At 50.2% G+C, this 15,977-nt stretch overlaps 13 protein-coding genes across 13 annotated transcripts; 9 read left to right on the plus strand and 4 right to left on the minus strand. All coding sequences in view use genetic code 12, as the record gives it.

Annotated features, from left to right (window-relative positions):
* Positions 1-71: 71 nt before the first annotated feature.
* On the minus strand, positions 72-1,796 carry PSN45_002120 (uncharacterized protein; the record flags this gene model as incomplete). Its single annotated transcript, XM_006690175.1, has 1 exon — positions 72-1,796. One exon carries the CDS (start codon positions 1,794-1,796, stop codon positions 72-74), a length of 1,725 nt encoding a protein of 574 aa, XP_006690238.1.
* A 98-nt stretch (positions 1,797-1,894) lies between these two features.
* TAH18 (NAPDH-dependent diflavin reductase) lies at positions 1,895-3,697 on the plus strand (the record flags this gene model as incomplete). Its single annotated transcript, XM_006689287.2, has 1 exon — positions 1,895-3,697. One exon carries the CDS (start codon positions 1,895-1,897, stop codon positions 3,695-3,697), a length of 1,803 nt encoding a protein of 600 aa, XP_006689350.1.
* A 182-nt stretch (positions 3,698-3,879) lies between these two features.
* On the plus strand, positions 3,880-5,241 carry MSF1 (phenylalanyl-tRNA synthetase alpha subunit, mitochondrial; the record flags this gene model as incomplete). Its single annotated transcript, XM_006689286.2, has 1 exon — positions 3,880-5,241. The coding sequence occupies one exon, from the start codon at positions 3,880-3,882 to the stop codon at positions 5,239-5,241; it is 1,362 nt and encodes a 453-aa protein (XP_006689349.2).
* An 864-nt stretch (positions 5,242-6,105) lies between these two features.
* On the plus strand, positions 6,106-6,558 carry PSN45_002123 (uncharacterized protein; the record flags this gene model as incomplete). Its single annotated transcript, XM_006690173.1, has 1 exon — positions 6,106-6,558. The coding sequence occupies one exon, from the start codon at positions 6,106-6,108 to the stop codon at positions 6,556-6,558; it is 453 nt and encodes a 150-aa protein (XP_006690236.1).
* Positions 6,559-6,708: 150 nt separating this feature from the next.
* Positions 6,709-7,389, plus strand: mrpl16 (mitochondrial 54S ribosomal protein uL16m; the record flags this gene model as incomplete). The annotated part of the gene is made up of 1 exon (XM_006690171.1): positions 6,709-7,389. One exon carries the CDS (start codon positions 6,709-6,711, stop codon positions 7,387-7,389), a length of 681 nt encoding a protein of 226 aa, XP_006690234.1.
* A 43-nt stretch (positions 7,390-7,432) lies between these two features.
* On the plus strand, positions 7,433-7,821 carry PSN45_002125 (uncharacterized protein; the record flags this gene model as incomplete). Its single annotated transcript, XM_006689285.1, has 2 exons — positions 7,433-7,634; positions 7,691-7,821. The coding sequence occupies 2 exons, from the start codon at positions 7,433-7,435 to the stop codon at positions 7,819-7,821; spliced, it is 333 nt and encodes a 110-aa protein (XP_006689348.1).
* A 108-nt stretch (positions 7,822-7,929) lies between these two features.
* On the minus strand, positions 7,930-8,256 carry ECM15 (UPF0045 protein M15; the record flags this gene model as incomplete). Its single annotated transcript, XM_006689284.2, has 1 exon — positions 7,930-8,256. One exon carries the CDS (start codon positions 8,254-8,256, stop codon positions 7,930-7,932), a length of 327 nt encoding a protein of 108 aa, XP_006689347.1.
* An 86-nt stretch (positions 8,257-8,342) lies between these two features.
* Positions 8,343-10,223, minus strand: TBF1 (TTAGGG repeat binding factor; the record flags this gene model as incomplete). The annotated part of the gene is made up of 1 exon (XM_006689283.2): positions 8,343-10,223. One exon carries the CDS (start codon positions 10,221-10,223, stop codon positions 8,343-8,345), a length of 1,881 nt encoding a protein of 626 aa, XP_006689346.2.
* A 358-nt stretch (positions 10,224-10,581) lies between these two features.
* UGA1 (4-aminobutyrate transaminase) lies at positions 10,582-12,000 on the plus strand (the record flags this gene model as incomplete). The annotated part of the gene is made up of 1 exon (XM_006689282.2): positions 10,582-12,000. One exon carries the CDS (start codon positions 10,582-10,584, stop codon positions 11,998-12,000), a length of 1,419 nt encoding a protein of 472 aa, XP_006689345.1.
* Positions 12,001-12,246: 246 nt separating this feature from the next.
* Positions 12,247-13,191, plus strand: PSN45_002129 (uncharacterized protein; the record flags this gene model as incomplete). Its single annotated transcript, XM_006689281.1, has 1 exon — positions 12,247-13,191. One exon carries the CDS (start codon positions 12,247-12,249, stop codon positions 13,189-13,191), a length of 945 nt encoding a protein of 314 aa, XP_006689344.1.
* A 133-nt stretch (positions 13,192-13,324) lies between these two features.
* PSN45_002130 (uncharacterized protein) lies at positions 13,325-13,573 on the plus strand (the record flags this gene model as incomplete). Its single annotated transcript, XM_006690168.2, has 1 exon — positions 13,325-13,573. One exon carries the CDS (start codon positions 13,325-13,327, stop codon positions 13,571-13,573), a length of 249 nt encoding a protein of 82 aa, XP_006690231.1.
* A 154-nt stretch (positions 13,574-13,727) lies between these two features.
* On the minus strand, positions 13,728-14,591 carry PSN45_002131 (uncharacterized protein; the record flags this gene model as incomplete). Its single annotated transcript, XM_006689280.2, has 1 exon — positions 13,728-14,591. One exon carries the CDS (start codon positions 14,589-14,591, stop codon positions 13,728-13,730), a length of 864 nt encoding a protein of 287 aa, XP_006689343.2.
* A 993-nt stretch (positions 14,592-15,584) lies between these two features.
* Positions 15,585-15,962, plus strand: VMA7 (H(+)-transporting V1 sector ATPase subunit F; the record flags this gene model as incomplete). Its single annotated transcript, XM_006689278.1, has 1 exon — positions 15,585-15,962. The coding sequence occupies one exon, from the start codon at positions 15,585-15,587 to the stop codon at positions 15,960-15,962; it is 378 nt and encodes a 125-aa protein (XP_006689341.1).
* Positions 15,963-15,977: the final 15 nt, after the last annotated feature.

Genomic DNA, 15,977 nt, shown 5'->3' on the forward strand with positions numbered 1-15,977 from the left:
ACTTTTATTATGTGCATGATGAGCATAATACTCTATTTGATATAATACATGGCATTACTACATGGCTATCTCTATAAGCTGTTGCAGATGATGAAGAAGGTGTATTTTTCAACTTCCCACGATCTCTTCATTTGTTGTAACTGGTGTCTGGTGTGTCTTCCAGCAACCTCTTCACTTTCCTCGGGTTTGGTGCTTGACTTTTTGATGAGTTTCGATACACTGGGACTCACCTTACATTCGAAAGTGACGATATTGAGCCCAAAACTCAACTTGAGGTCATACAGTAACCTCAATCTATTGACGTCGGAGGTGTCATCGGAATCGGACCCGTTTTCAACCTCGTTATCGTTCACAAAAAGCTTACACTGGAACTCCTCATCAGAGGCAACTCCTGCAAAGCTTTGTCCATTGCGAATATCCTCTTCTTTCAAACCAAACAAGTAGTCATGCAAGTTGAACTTCATGGTGATGTACGAGGATGAGTCAGATGGTAACGAGAATGTATAAGACTGGGTGCAGTAGCCGTTGGAGGGAAACTTATATTCGATCAATGTAGACAACGAGTCGGTGGCATTGGAGAACAAAGTGTCCTTTATAAGTTGGTACCTGGAAACTGGCTGTGAAGCTCTGTAGTTGTTGAACTCTTGGGTTTGGCTGAGAATTTGGCTTACGGTGGAAGCAGAAGATGCGATATATGCGTCTTTAATGAACACTTCGTCGGTCGAACCAAGCGTCTGGGTTCTTCCCATGACATTAGATTCCAAAGTAGGGATCGGAGGAGCCTCTTCTTCCTCCTTGACTTCTGGAGCAGGAGCACCTTCTTCAAGTACTTCCTCGTCTTCAATGTCATCCTCATCACTATCGTTTTCCAGCTCTTCTGGCTCAGACTCTACCACCACCTTCTTCTTTCTTCCACGCTTCTTGGGCTCAGGTTTTTCAGGAATGGCCGCTACGGCAGGGATTTTGAACTTCAAGGGTTTTGCTTCAGGAATGAAGCTGGTCCTCAACTCTTGGAACTTGTCTTCAAACAACTCCTCCAACTTCAACGAGTCTTGATGGATCAACGAGTTTGGATCGTTATAAGACTGAGCATTGGAGAAAATCAATTTGGTCTCTTCATAGAGTCTTTCAAGGTTTTCGTCGACCGGATCTTCAGGAATAATGATCGAGGTATCCAACTCTCCCAACACCTTGTTGAAAGAAGTGGGGTTTTTGATGACTTTGAAGTAGTCGGGGTACTCTTTCTTGTTGATATTGTCCATAAAAGGTCCACTAATGACACCGATTTCAGGAAACTCGTGTTCTATCACCAGGTTAAGCAACTGCTCAGCCGCCTGGAGCAAGTCATCATTTGTTAGTTCGTGGGACGATTCTCCTACCACGTCGTCGACGAACTGAGCCACCTGTTCCCGCACAAACTCGTACACTTTGGAGGCGTCTGCAACCACCCATGAATCTGGTTCGTTATAAAGAGCAGCATTATCGAGCAAAAGCTTGAAATCGTCCAAAAACTCTTGTGCGTCAGTCCCCGAGTACTTTCCCTTGGTCACCTTTCTCTGAATATCGGAAATAGTGATGGGATTAGATACGATATCAGTATAATCGGGATATAACTTTTTGGGAGGAAGCTTAATGAACGGGGTCACAAGCACTCTTTCATTGGCGTCATCACGAAGGTCATAAATCAATTTTAACGACGACAGGTAGAAGTTCTGGAACTCTTCCACGCTGGGAAGCAGCTTGGCTTTCTTTCTCGCCAGTCCCGTCGTGCTGGTGGACTTTCTCTTTGTAGCCATTGTGGTGAACGAAATAAACAACTGAAGAAAAACCAATATTCGCGCAGTCGCGAATTTTGGCTGCTTAGAAAGAAGTCGTACCAGATAGAAAATACAGAATGCCGGAGTTGGCAAACCCCAAGACCGCCATCACGATCCTTTACGGCTCGGACACGGGAACGGCACAGGACTATGCGATTTTTCTACTGAAGCGACTCAAGTACTTGCTGTTGAAGCCTCGTGTGGCAGCCCTTGATGAGTACCCACTCAAGAACTTGGTGACCGAAACCCAATTTTTAATTGTAATCTGTGCCACTGCCGGGCAGGGCGAGGTACCTCGCAATGGGAAGAAGTTTATGAGGTTCATCTTGAAAAAAAAACTTCCTCCAGACCTTCTTAATCATCTTTATATCGCCACTTTTGGGCTCGGTGACTCTTCATACCCCAAATTCAATTATGCCATCAAAAAGATCCACACCCGGTTGCTCCAGCTTGGGTGCAAAGAACTCACGTTACGCTGCGAAGCAGATGAACAGAGCCCTGAGGGCTTGGATGGCTACTACACCGAATGGGAATCACATTTGATGACCTCTATTAAGGGCCATTTCCCGCTGTTGAAGCCTTTAAATGATTCGACAATTCTCCGACCACAGAATACGGTGTTGATCGATAAGGCCGGCGACGACGTCGAGTATGCAGAGCCTCCCAAGCAGTTGTCGTGCTCTCGTATCAACGTAGCGGAGGACTTGAAAATCGGTACCATCGATACTAATAGGCGGATAACTGGAGCAGACCATTTCCAAGACGTAAGGCACTTGGTGATCCGATCACAAGGACTCGAGTTCGTTCCGGGAGACACAGTCGGCATGTTTCCGTCAAACAGCTCGCAGATGGTCCAGACATTACTTGAACTGCAAAAGCTATGGCTTCCTTTTGCAGATAAACCACTCAGCATCAAAGGAACGATTCCACACATCGAAGGAGGGCTTATCGAGGCTCGGCATTTGACGCTCCGAACCCTCTTGACGCATCACTTGGACATTATGGCGATTCCTACCCGGTCGTTCTTTTTTAGTCTCTGGCACTACGTGGATGGGTCTACTGAAGACGGAGCTCGAGAGAAGGAAAAACTACAGGATTTCTGCAACTTGGAAAATAGCGAAGAGCTCTACAACTACGCCAACCGGCCACGGCGCCTGATCTTCGAAACGTTGCTTGAGTTTGAGAATAACTTGACGATTCCAGTGGAGCATGTATTTGATTTGCTCCCCAAGGTCAAGCCCAGATTGTTTCTGATTGCGTCCAAACCGGACCCTCAAACGGTGGAGCTCCTCGTGGGGATTGTAGAGTACCAGACGATCATCAAGAGAACCAGAAAAGGGTTCTGTAGCAGCTGGATCAAGACTTTACAACCGGGAGACCCCATAGTGTTTTCACTCCATAGGCAGGGACTTAATTTCGAGCTTGCCAACGGCGATAAGCCACCAGTAATTCTTGTAAGCACTGGGACTGGGGTGGCCCCTGTCAAGTCGCTCGTGGAACACATCACGCAGACCGGTGATCACCAGTTGTACATGTTTTATGGGTTCCGAAATGAGGAACAGGATTTCTTATTCAAGGACTTGTGGCTTGAGCTCCAAAGGCAGGGAAAGCTTTCGTTGTTCCCGTGCATTTCGAGATCAGGAGTGGCTAAGAAACAGTACGTTCAGAATGGGTTGTTCGAACAACGGCAGGTTGTGGGGGACTTGATTGTAAACCAGAATGCTATTGTGTATGTTTGTGGATCGAGTGGGGCGATGCCCCGGCAAGTTCGACAGACGATAATGGACATTTTGGAGGGAAGAGACAGCGCGGTGGAGGAGGTGGATCAGTATCTTCGAGTGATGGAGAATAGTGGACGGTACATCCAAGAGACGTGGTGACATCCACTCAGATATGTGGGGGTGTTATACTCGCCGTTGGCTCGGATTTCTCAATACCTATGCCTTTAGTACATGTTAGCTCAATAGAAAAAGTACAAAACTATAGACGTATTCCACCTACGGTTTCGCAGCCAGAATCTTCGCAGCCAACACAGACGATCGCGCAAACTGAAAAATTTCCAATGAACCTCACCAGAGCCGTCCCCCTAAAAACCATAGCTCGTCTCGTGGGCACCGCTCCCGCCCGGCTCATGGGCACCACCAAACGAACGTACCCCGATGTGCTCGAGGTCCAAGGTCAGGCCTTCAAAACCGATGAATGGACCAACGTCCCCCAGTTCATCCTCGACCTCACCAAACGCCAACTCCACCAGAACCCTAACCACCCCATCGGAATCCTCCGCCACTTAATCGAGAAAAACTTCACCGGCCTTGGATACACGTACTACAGTGACTTTCAGCCCGTGGTCACCACGTACGAAAACTTCGATATGCTCGGGTTTCCCCCAGACCATCCTGGCCGAAGCAAATCTGATACCTACTACTTGAATAAAACCCATTTGTTGAGAACACACACCTCAGCCCACGAAGGTGAGTGCTTTTCGTTGATGAAGACCCCCGGATACTTCATCACCGCCGACGTGTACCGCAAAGATGAAATCGACCGAACTCACTATCCCGCTTTCCACCAGATGGAAGGAGCTCGGGTCTGGGACAGAAACCAGCCGGGACTATTTGAGCAGTTGCAACGTGACATCGACTCGATTCCTACCACCAACTTGGTGGTGGAAGACTGTGCTGCCCAATCACCGGCCAACCCCAAGCAAGAGTATATGGAAAATAGAGAAGTGGAATTGGTGTCTGCGCACTTGAAGCGCACGATGGAGTTGTTGGTGCACACGGTGTTTGAGGCAGCCAAGGCCAGTGCTGCCGCCGCTGGATCGACCGAGCCTTACCTCAACGAGCCGTTGCGCGTACGGTGGGTGGAGGCGTACTTTCCGTGGACCGCTCCCTCGTACGAGATCGAAGTTTGGTGGAAAGGCGAATGGCTTGAATGTTGTGGCCTGGGGCTTGTGCGGCAACCGGTCATGGTCAATGCTGGCTTGAGCACCGACCACATCGGATGGGCGTTTGGGGTGGGCCTCGACCGAATCGCCATGTTGTTATTTGGAATTCCCGATATTAGGCTCTTCTGGACTCTCGACCCGCGATTTGGCAGCCAGTTCCAGCAGGGAAAGGTGACCACCTTCCAACCGTACTCGAAATTCCCAGGAATCAAGCGGGACGTTTCGTTTTGGTTGCCAGACGGAAGCCTTTTACACGCCAATGATGTGATGGAATCGATCCGGAACTATGGTGGAGATTTGATAGAAAGTGTGAGTTTGATTGATGAGTTCAAGCACCCTAAAACTGCAAGACATTCGCAGTGCTACCGAGTGAATTACCAGTCGATGGACCGCAACTTGACCAACTCAGAGATCAATCAGATCCATAGTGACGTGCAGAACGACTTGATTGAGTATTTCGGCATCGAAATCCGTTAAGCGTCAAACACTTGTAAATAGGAATAAAAGTTTATAGTGGTTTTTACACCACTTTCAAAAGGTCACCCTTGGGTTGAAAGCCTGTTACTTAAGGTAAGGAGAAGTTGGTTGATCAAAAGCTGTCCCAGACACCAAGCAAAGTTCGAGTCCTGTATTGAGAGTAGTTGGCGCTGTAAACTAAATTGAGCTATATTTCACGGGCACACATCCAGTTTCCAAGGTGCACCGGGTGGAAGCCACAGTCGCATCCCAGCTCCAAGTGATAGACCAATTGTCTGTCCCGGCATTCCCGCACGCAACATCGTATTTGTTTTCTTCTTCATCCTTTCTCTTTTCGCAGCAATAATCTATATTCCATATGTTAATATACTCAATTGTCTCTCCTGAACTATATGATACTGCCTCAACCGCAGAAAAAGGTCGGAAGTTCTCTCACTGGTGAAAAATCCAAGACAAGAAAGAACTAGATGCTGGCTTTCATTAGACGACTTGGACACGCTAAAAGCAATGCCAACCGTTGTTCGTTACGACTCGTTCCATCTGTACATCACATGCATTATCAACAACTATTCTAATACTCATGGTTATATGGAACTTATAATAAACCTGAAAACCTTGAATTAGGCACTTGACGTGGTCAAAGGCAATGGGAAATATATTGCTTCAGAAGTCCCCAAGGCAGGATGGGTCACGAAAGTTTGTTATTCAGGACAAACAACGCAATACATCCAATACTATGAAGGAAGATACTTCACTGCGGAACATAAAAAGGTAAGCCTGTTGGCAACAGAATTCTCGATATCATTGAAGAGTAAAGTGTAACTATAAAACGTAGAACTTATTATTGGAGAAACTTTTAGGAGAATGAAGGCTTCTAAAGAATCTAAAATACACAACAAAAGATTTGAGGATTTGTTACAATGTCATAGTAGTGGGAATGGCATTGGTGAGAACAGAGAAAAGGGATCCCACAAAGAAATTTGCACCATATTAGAAGAATTGAGCGAATTCAAAGCCAAATTAGTCAACACTCATTTTGAAATACTACATGAGAATATCTTGTGTCTTGTGGAAGACTATACCGAAACTGGTGTCAACAGACAAATGACAATAAACCTGAAGTTTATGGATTGGGCTACCACTGTGTCTTGGGTGCTCAGAACGTTTGTAAAAAATAATAACGGTTCTTATTGCACTAGTATAAAAGCGCCAAAATACTATCCAGGTATATTGCCAGACGTGACAGGAACAGAACTCTATAATATTTTGGATAAGAAGCATGCTCCACCTCCGTACACGAAAAAGGAGAACTCATAGGATAGACTATATCGATCAATAAACAAAATCAAGGATATGGCTTTGCTATATACCCACGGCGAAGACCTCTGGAGTCGTGGCAGGGCTACTTCTCCACCAAGTAAAGTCGCACAACTTCAAAGTCGCACTCAACTCAAATTTTTCATTACCATGTTCAGGCTAGCATCACCGTTATTGGCGGGGTTGGCTTCGGGAAGTCGCATCTCGGCGCCCCCCTGTGTGTCGCCGCTCATGTCTCTCATGGCTGTGCGGTTCAAGCACGAGTTTGCTCCCAGATTTAAGAGAATAAGAAAGTCCATGAAGGGCCGCGTGGGCGCCAGGGTCGGCGGGTCGCTCAAGGGGAATTCTCTAGAATTTGGCCAGTTTGGCTTGCGCCTCAAGTCCAACGGGATCCGTATGACCGCCACGCAACTCAAAGAGGCGCATAATGTGATTATGCGGGAAATCAGGCCTTCAGGGGCCGATTTATTAACCAGGTTTTCGTGCGACTTGGCCGTGTGTGTCAAAGGTAACCAGACCAGAATGGGGAAGGGGAAGGGGGCCTTCTCGCACTGGGCCACGCGTGTGCGGACCGGTAAGATCTTGTTTGAGATCAGAGGGAACCTTCACGAGAGGGTGGCCAAGGAAGCGTTAAGAAAAGCATCTGCGAAGCTTCCTGGGGTGTGTGAGATTGTCACCGAAAAGTCCTTGATTCGAGTTAGTCCCACCAAACTCGTGGAAAAACCGGCACCTGTGGACTACCTTGAGCTCTTAAACGCAAGACCCACCAAGAAATGGGCCAATATCGTTGCTTCTAAGCAACCATTATATAAACAGTTCCGTGGCCGGTAGCGCACTTGTAAATAGAATTCGCAGTACCAAATAAACATTTTCCATGTCTGCCCTGAGGGATACTGGTAAGTTGGCATACCACGGGCTTACGACGTTGTCGCGGCTTGTGGAGTCTGACACGGAGGTGGCGACTATTGACTTGAACTTATTGGAGAACTTGAACACCAACCAGGCGCTCAATTATATCAAGTTGGAGCAAAAGCTCGATGCGTTGGACACCCACTCCAACACCCTTAAAGCAATTGGTATGTACTGTAAACCGCGACAACCACCGGGACATTGGTTATACTAACGGCTGTAGACGAGGAGTATGGGGCGTACGTAAAGCTTCTCGACGATATCGACGACCGGAGTCAGAAGCTTGATCAATTGGTGGATGAGCTTGATGCGTGGACGAAGGAGCTTGACAAGAGTACCGGGGCCGCCAGGTGATGGCTGGGAATGCCAGGTGACGGCTGGGAATGCCAGGTGACGGCTGGGAATGCCAGGTGACGGCTGGGGCCGTGTGCTTGGTAGATATTTATATTCTATAATACATTATTATACAAGTTTCTTCAACTTCTCTTCCACGATTCTCACCTTATCGATGCTCTTCTGAGACTTGTCGGTCCTTGTGCCGACTCTGATGTCGCTCTGGATCCGGACCACTCCGTGGTGGTGTAATAACTCGTGCATCTGACCGATTTTTCCCATGACCACGTCCCAGTTGCCCTCGATGGTGGTGCCAGCTGAGTGCAACGTGACAGTCAAACCTTCGGGGTTCTCACGTAAGAACTTGGTGATAAGTGTAACCTCGTCGGACACTGAGGCACTACCGGTGCCAATGGGCACGATACAAACGTCTGCAATACAATTCAAACTAACCATGAGGGTAGGAAAACTGGTGATTTCGGGTGCGAACTCAACAAAATGTGCGACTGGCGGTCGCGAATCAAATGTCGCTGGCTGCAAATTCACTCAGCTTGAGCTTTAGCAATGTTGGGAATGGGAGCTGCCGCCGTCTTCTTGGCCCGCTTCAGCCGGTCGTCTCTCTCCAAGTCTCCCGTCACCTTCAGTAAGTACTGAGGCACCGGCAAACCGCTCTTGAGGAAAAACATTTTCCAGTTTCTGGCCTTGTCCTTAAGTTGCACCTGGGTCCGGTTTTTCAAGGCTTCTGACACTTTACCTCCAGCACCAAACAACTCGAGGATCTTGGACCAGTGGGGTCCCGCAAGCTCTAACGCGTGGCGCAACGCCTTTTCTTCCTCGCGGGTCCACGGTCTCCGCATGGAGATTCTGCCGGGACCATGGGCCATTTGGACGTGCAACTGCTTTTCCAAGATCTCGGATGGGAGCAACGTGTCGGTGAGTTCGCCCGAGGTGGCCGGCTCATCACCCGATAACGGGGCAGTGGCGGCGGCGGGCTTGGTGTCGTCGGGCCGGGGCTTGGTGATTTTCTTGTTGCCCCAAATGAGGAAAAGCATATTCTTGCCCACAAACTCAAAGAGACTGCGCAAAAACAGAAACCAGTCGTATTCCTCACTCAAAGTCGAGTTGTCGGGATAGTTCAAGAGAATGGTACGACGGCTCTTGCACCGGTCAATGAAGTCCAGCTCGGTGGGACTCAAGATCTTGGTCAGGCGCTTTTCCATTAAAATCGCATCCAAGTTGTCGGGGAGAATGTCGTCCAACACTTCAACCCGCGATCGCTCCCCTGCTTCGATGGCCGAGATGTACGCTTGTGTCTTCAAATCCAAGTATAAAATGGCTTGCAGCTTGAGAAGCTTGCCGATACGGTCGCCGGCACCGGGGGTACTACCACCCACCGTCAGACCCGTATTTTCAAGGTGGTTACTCAAGCTGTTGTGGGGGTCCAAGTTATTCAACGGGCAGAAAATCCCTAAAAACGACTCGTTCAAGTAGAAAAAACCCACCTCGATGACCCCGAGTGTCGCCAACAAGAAGGTTGCAAGGTTGACCTTGCGCAACGTCGACTCAATGCTCTGTTCACGGTTTTTAAATGGGGCCGGGGTGGACTCAGAGTGATTCCAGGTGCCGGGAGCCACATGCGACACCGCCAAAAACGGGTCTTCGTCCGAGTAGAGCTTCTTGGTGAACTCAAAGAGCGACGTCAAGTCGCGGAAGCTGGCCCCAGCGGCGGTGTCGACGTTGGACACCAAGTCGATGATTTTCTGGTACGGGCCCACCGTGAAGATTCGAAGAATTTGGGTTGCGAGGTTGTCCAACGATGGAAGCGTGTTGACGAGGAGCTGGGTGCGTGGCGGCAAGAAGTCTGCTGCCACGATGGCCATGGGGAGGGCCGTGAGGTGGGTGGTGGTCATGGCTGGTGACGAGAGCTGGTGCGAGAGTTGGTGCGAGAGCTCGGTGTAGGCGGTGAAGGCAGACGACGAGTTGAGGAGCTCGGAGTCGGCCGGGATCTCGACCCCCTGGTGGAGCACGGTGCGGGCGGGCTTGGGGGTATCGTTTGGTGAGTTTGTGGTAGGTTCATGGGTGTTGTTGTTTGTGGATTGAGAGATATCACCCAGGGATTTGGTGGGGGATTTGGTGGGGGATTTGGCGGCCAGTGGTACAGAGGCACCGTTGCTATCGCCGTGGGAATGTGACTCTAGGGCCATTTCGAACTGCAAGTCCAAGTCAGTGGATGATTTGGAAGTGTTTGTGCGCTTGGGTTCGGGGGAGGGAGCATCGGAAGCGGAACGCTTAGAAGCGGTGGCGACGTGGTTCGAAGACGGGGAGGTAGTGTTGGGCGCGGCGCCGGCGATGGACTCGGTGATCATCAGGTCGATGTCGTCCATGTCGATGTGGGATGATTTAGGGGAAGCAGGAGGGCTCATCGCTGTTGTTGTTTTTGAGGGCGCGGGAATGTCACGTGAAGGGCGCGCAGTCACGTGGAGAGATGGGGTCGTGCGCCGTCCGGGTGGGTGGTCGTGCCCCCATCCAGGTGGTCGTGCAGGTGGCGGGCGCGTGGGGGTCATCGGATCAATCTTAGCGGCACTGGCGCGGCGCACCCAGGCGTATAACTCGCCTGGCGATGTCTCACCCGCCCGCGCACTAGGTTTCCCACCACCTGTCGCAGTTATGCCACCCGCATTCACTTACCCAAAAACCCTAGCGGCAGTCCCAATCGGGCACAGCGCGCAATCTCCATCCCATATAAATACCTCTCGATCCGCCTTCTGGTGTTTTTCTTCAATGACAAAGTCCATCGCCGACTCATACTTCCCCCACGAACCCGAAGCCCCGGTCATCAAGGCCACCTTCCCTGGCCCCGTGTCCACCGCCAAGAAACAATCGCTTGGTAAGGTGTTTGATAGCAGAGCTGTCTACTTTGTGGCCGACTACAAAAATTCCCAAGGAAACTACATTGTGGACGTGGACGGCAACGCGTACTTGGACGTGTATGCCCAGATCGCCTCCATCCCCTTGGGGTACAACAACCCGGCGTTGGTGGCGGCTGCCACCTCCCCCAACATGATCAATGCCATTGTCAACCGTCCAGCGTTGGGAAACTTCCCCAGTGAAGAATTGGAACAGATTGTCCAGGGATTATTGGACGTGGCTCCCAAGGGCCAGACCCAGGTGTGGCTGGGCTTGTCCGGGGCCGACGCCAACGAGTTGGCGTTTAAAGCTGCTTTCATGTACCACCAGGCGCAAAAAAGAGGTTATAACAAACCATTCACGGCCCAGGAAAACCTGTCGGTGATGCAGAACCAAAGCCCTGGCTCCCCCGAGTTGGCGATCTTGTCGTTCAAGCGGTCGTTCCATGGCCGGTTGTTTGCCAGTGGTTCCACCACCTGCTCCAAGCCTATCCATAAATTGGACTTGCCAGCATTCAAATGGCCCAAAGCCGATTTCCCTTCGTATCAGTACCCATTGGACAAGTACGAGGCCGTCAACAAGGCGGAGGATGACCGGTGCTTGAAGATTGTGGACGATATCTATACCAACTGGCACTGTGCGATTGCCGCTTTGTTGGTTGAGCCCATCCAGTCGGAGGGCGGAGACAACCACGGCCTGGCGTACTTTTTCCAGGGGTTGCGGGACCTCACGTTGAAGCACCAGTCGTTAATGATTGTGGACGAAGTACAAACGGGAGTTGGGGCTACCGGAGTGTTGTGGTGTCATGAACACTTGAACATCACGCCTGCGCCTGATATGGTGACGTTTTCCAAGAAGTTCCAGTCAGCTGGATACTACTTCCACGACCCCGAAATCGTGCCTAACACCGCCTACCGTCAGTTTAATACTTGGTGTGGAGACCCAGCCAGAATGATTTTGGCAGGTGCCATTGGAGCCGAGGTGATCAAGCATGATTTGCCGGCGGTTGCGGCCCGGGTCGGGAAGTACTTGTTTGCTAAGTTGGAGGACTTGCAGGTGAAGTATCCTGATTATTTGAAGAACTTGAGAGGAAAAGGCAGAGGTACGTTTATTGCGTGGTCGTTTGACGAACCATCTCGGAGAGACAAGTTTTTGGTGGACATGAAGAGCGTGGGGGTGAACATTGGAGGTTGTGCTGAGGATAGTGTGAGGTTGAGGCCTACTTTGGTGTTTGAAGAGAAGCACGCGGACATTTTGGTTGATGCGATTGAGAAGGTGTTGTCGGAGTATTAGGTAGCGGATTCCACGCTCTAGTGTAGAGCACAGACACGTTGGGTACAAAGGACAAAAACTTGAGTACAAACACGCTTGGTTTATAGGATAATAATACGCTTGATTGTACGGATGGGCAGACATGGGGATGGTGTCGTGTCGGGTGTCGTATGTTGCCCCCGGTGTCGCACTGTCGCACCCGGTGTCGCACTCGCACTCGCTATCGCACTCGCCGTTTGTGTCTGCGTCGTCGCCGACAACTCTCTCATGCCAGACCCACAATCCCAGCCCCTTGCATGGCTCAAAGACCCGTCCAATGCCTCACTCATCGCCGGTGGAGTCGCCGGCGCCGTGTCCCGGACAGTGGTGTCCCCGTTCGAACGGGCCAAGATCCTCCTCCAACTCCAAGGGCCCGGCTCCAACCAGGCCTATAACGGCATGTTCGCTACCATCTTCAAAATGTACTCCGACGAAGGGTGGCGCGGGCTCTTCAGAGGAAACACCCTCAACTGTATCCGTATTTTCCCCTACTCGGCCATCCAGTTTGCTGTATTTGAAAACTGCAAAAACACCATATTAGCCAAATGGCCAAGGCCCTCACACGAATTGACGCTGGCCGAGCGCGTGGTGGCGTCGTCGATGGGCGGGTTTTTGTCGGTATTGGCCACGTACCCGTTGGATCTTATCCGGGCCCGGATCAGCGTCCGCACCGCGTCTCTCGCCAAGCTCGACAAGGGCAAGCTCATGAAACCGCCAGGAGTATGGGCCACCGCCCGGGAGGTGGTGGTCAACGAAGGCGGGGTGTTGGCGCTCTACCGCGGAATGGTGCCCACCAGTTTGGGAGTGGTCCCGTACGTGGCAATCAATTTTACCCTTTACGAAAAGCTCCGAGAGTCAATGTCCCAACTGTCTCGCGACTTTTCAAATCCGGGGTGGAAACTCGCAGCCGGGGCATTTTCCTCTTTTGTGGGCGGAGTGTTAATCTACCCATTAGATGTATTGCGTAAGCGGTACCAAGTATCAAGCATGGCGGGGGGAGAGTTGGGGTTCCAGTACCGGTCGGTGGGGGCGGCATTGGTGGCAATGTTCCGGGACGAGGGGTTTACCGGTGCTTATAAGGGTCTCACCGCCAACTTGTACAAAATTGTCCCATCAATGGCAGTAAGCTGGTTGGTGTACGATACATTGCGGGACTCAATCGAGAGGCTTTAGCATTAAAATTCGCAGCTAGTAAGGCCACGACCTGATCCCTCCACCAACCAAAATACTCGCATTCCAGTCGTGCGCACCACCCTCACTCTTTGGTGGGTCGATAAAAATTCATCATTAACTCTCCCATCACAACATGCTTCCTTCCAGAATATTAATGAACGCGGCCAAAAAGTCCAACAAGCCTCCGGTGCCTGTGGAAATGTACCCACTTTTCTTTGCCGTGGGTATTGCTGTGTCTTCGGCCTGCTACTTCACCTATAGGCACTTTGCTCACGACAAGCACTTGAGGTTGTGGAAGAATGCTGACTTGTCGGCCTTGGACGACGTTCTTAACGAGCAGGTAAAAAAAGAGGCTCTTGAAAAGGAGGTCAAACAAGAGTAGATTCGGGTCTATGTTGCATAATATACAACTATCACTATGTACAGAAAGTAGAATAACGGCCTGGCAATGCCTGGCAATGCCTGGCAATGCTTGGAAGTAGCTAATGGCAGTGGCCAATGCCTGGAACTATCCAATGTCTGGCAGTAGCCAATGCCTAGGCATCTGGACTGTCCCGGATGTTGGTGTAATACTCGGTGATCTCAGGAATCTCATCAAGCATCTCCAATGCCTTGTTGAAGGCCTTCTCGTCAGCCGGAAACTCAACCTCATTCTCTTCTCCCGACACATACTCCACGTTTGTGTCCTTCAACTGGTACCCTTTCTGCGACAATTGGTTGGAAATGTCGCCCACCTGGCTCGGGTCTGTAATCACCTGAAATAACCTCTCCCCGTTGTACTCCTGGTCATGGTCCACAAACTCCTCGACGTCCTCGGCCCCCACATCGATTGCCACCTCCAACAAGTCGTCCAACGTTTCGTCCCCGTCCCGTGGCGCAAACACCACCCGTCCCTTCCGCTCAAACATGTATAAACATGGACTCAAAGAGGCATTGAACTTGGACAATGCGTGTCGCACGAGTCCCACCGTGCGTGTCTTGTTGTCGGTGGTGGCCTCCACCACCATCGCCACCCCACCAGGTCCCATGAACTCGTATGTCACCGCACTCATGGGCTTTTCGTCACCAATAGTCTCCCCGTTACCTCTTTTAACGGCATTTTCCACGATTTTTTTCGTCACGTTCAACTTCTTGGCCTTCTCCATCAACGTCGCGAGCTGGGCGTTGCCCTCTACTCCGCCTTGTTTGACACTGGTCTCTATGCGACTGGCAATGGCGTATGCTTCGCGGGACTTTTTGGCGTCGTTCTTGGCCTTGTCGTGGCGGATGTTCTGCCACTTCGAGTGTCCGGCCCATGTGGGGGCGGTGCTGTGGACGGCTCGTGTGAGCCGCCACCATGTTGTGGGGGTCATTCTGGCGGTCGCCCTACGTACGCCTGTGACTGGTCTCATCAGAATCATTGGTGAAAAATTGTTGATGCGCGCTCTACTCTTTGACCTCCCATATTCTGCATACGCTATACACTTCTTACGCTTCTAACCTTCAAACACTCTCTACCCTATACTTTCTGACCTTCCTACCCATCCTACCCTTCCTACCCTTCCTACCCTTCCTACCCATCTTGCATTTCCTACACCATCTTAATTATCCGGCCGTACCCCATCAGACCTTCATTTTTCAATGGCTGCAAAACCATTCATTGACTACATACTAATCCACTGTCACCGTGAATGAGAAGATGGACAAGCTCACCAACTTCAACTTCTGCAACCTTTCCCATTGTGGACTCAGGTGTATTGTAAACCTCTAGATGCTCGAGGTTTTTAAACACATCACTAGTAAAGTCCAACTGTGGCCAGTAGTGAGCCAGAAGTGTTGACAACACGATTCCATCCTGAGCTCCAAAATGTTAAGAGCAGGCAATTGTTTTAATTTCTGCTCGACTTCCTCAGTGTAATACAACGAGTGCTTCTAAAGTGTCTGGGGCAAGTTGGAAGGACATCTTTTACTGCACCCCAACCGTCACCCTTGATTTTGATGATTTTGTAGCATAATGGAATTTCTAAATACTAAGGACTGGGTTTGAATTCTAAACAGATACTGTAGCATACCAATATATCTGAGACCTGCCGGACCATTTCATTAAAGTCCTCTTCGTTCTCGATTGATATAATCACACTTTGCTTTCTGGGGCAGTATGTCCAGCCGCAGTGAAGCTTGAATAGTTCCTGGCTAGCTCTAACCAACACCGATAGATCACTATTCTCCATGCGTTGAAAATGTTTTTGGCCTGGTGAAAACATGGTTGTATTTGCAGCATATTTGCAATTTCGCACAAAGCTTCAGCGCACGGCAGCTTCAACAGAGTCGTGTGCAGATACCAGTTCACCCTGATTTTGTTCGCACCAAAACCCACTGGCAATTATCAACCACCACCTCAGGAACACACCATCATGAGTGCAGTTAGCGATGCGATGTCGAAACGCTCGTTGTTGGCGGCCATTGCCGATGAAGACTCCATCACCGGCTTATTGTTGGCGGGCGTGGGCCAGGTCTCCGGCGAGGATGGCAAGGAAACCAACTTCTTGACGGTGACCCCCGGCAAGACGTCGGTCGAGGAAATTGAAGAAGCATTTGAAACCTTCACCACCGTGAGAAAGGATATTGCCATTTTATTGATCAACCAGCACTTGGCAGACTTGATAAGACATAGGGTTGATTCGTATACCAATGCATTTCCTGCCATTCTTGAGATTCCTTCAAAAGACCATCCTTATGATCCTGAGAAAGACTCGATTCTTAAGAAGGTTAGACGGTTATTTGGTGAGTAGAGATTCTTGTTGAGC

The sequence above is a fragment of the Yamadazyma tenuis genome, chromosome 2 (assembly GCF_029203305.1).
Source record: "Yamadazyma tenuis chromosome 2, complete sequence".
In the NCBI taxonomy this organism is placed as follows: domain Eukaryota; kingdom Fungi; phylum Ascomycota; class Pichiomycetes; order Serinales; family Debaryomycetaceae; genus Yamadazyma; species Yamadazyma tenuis.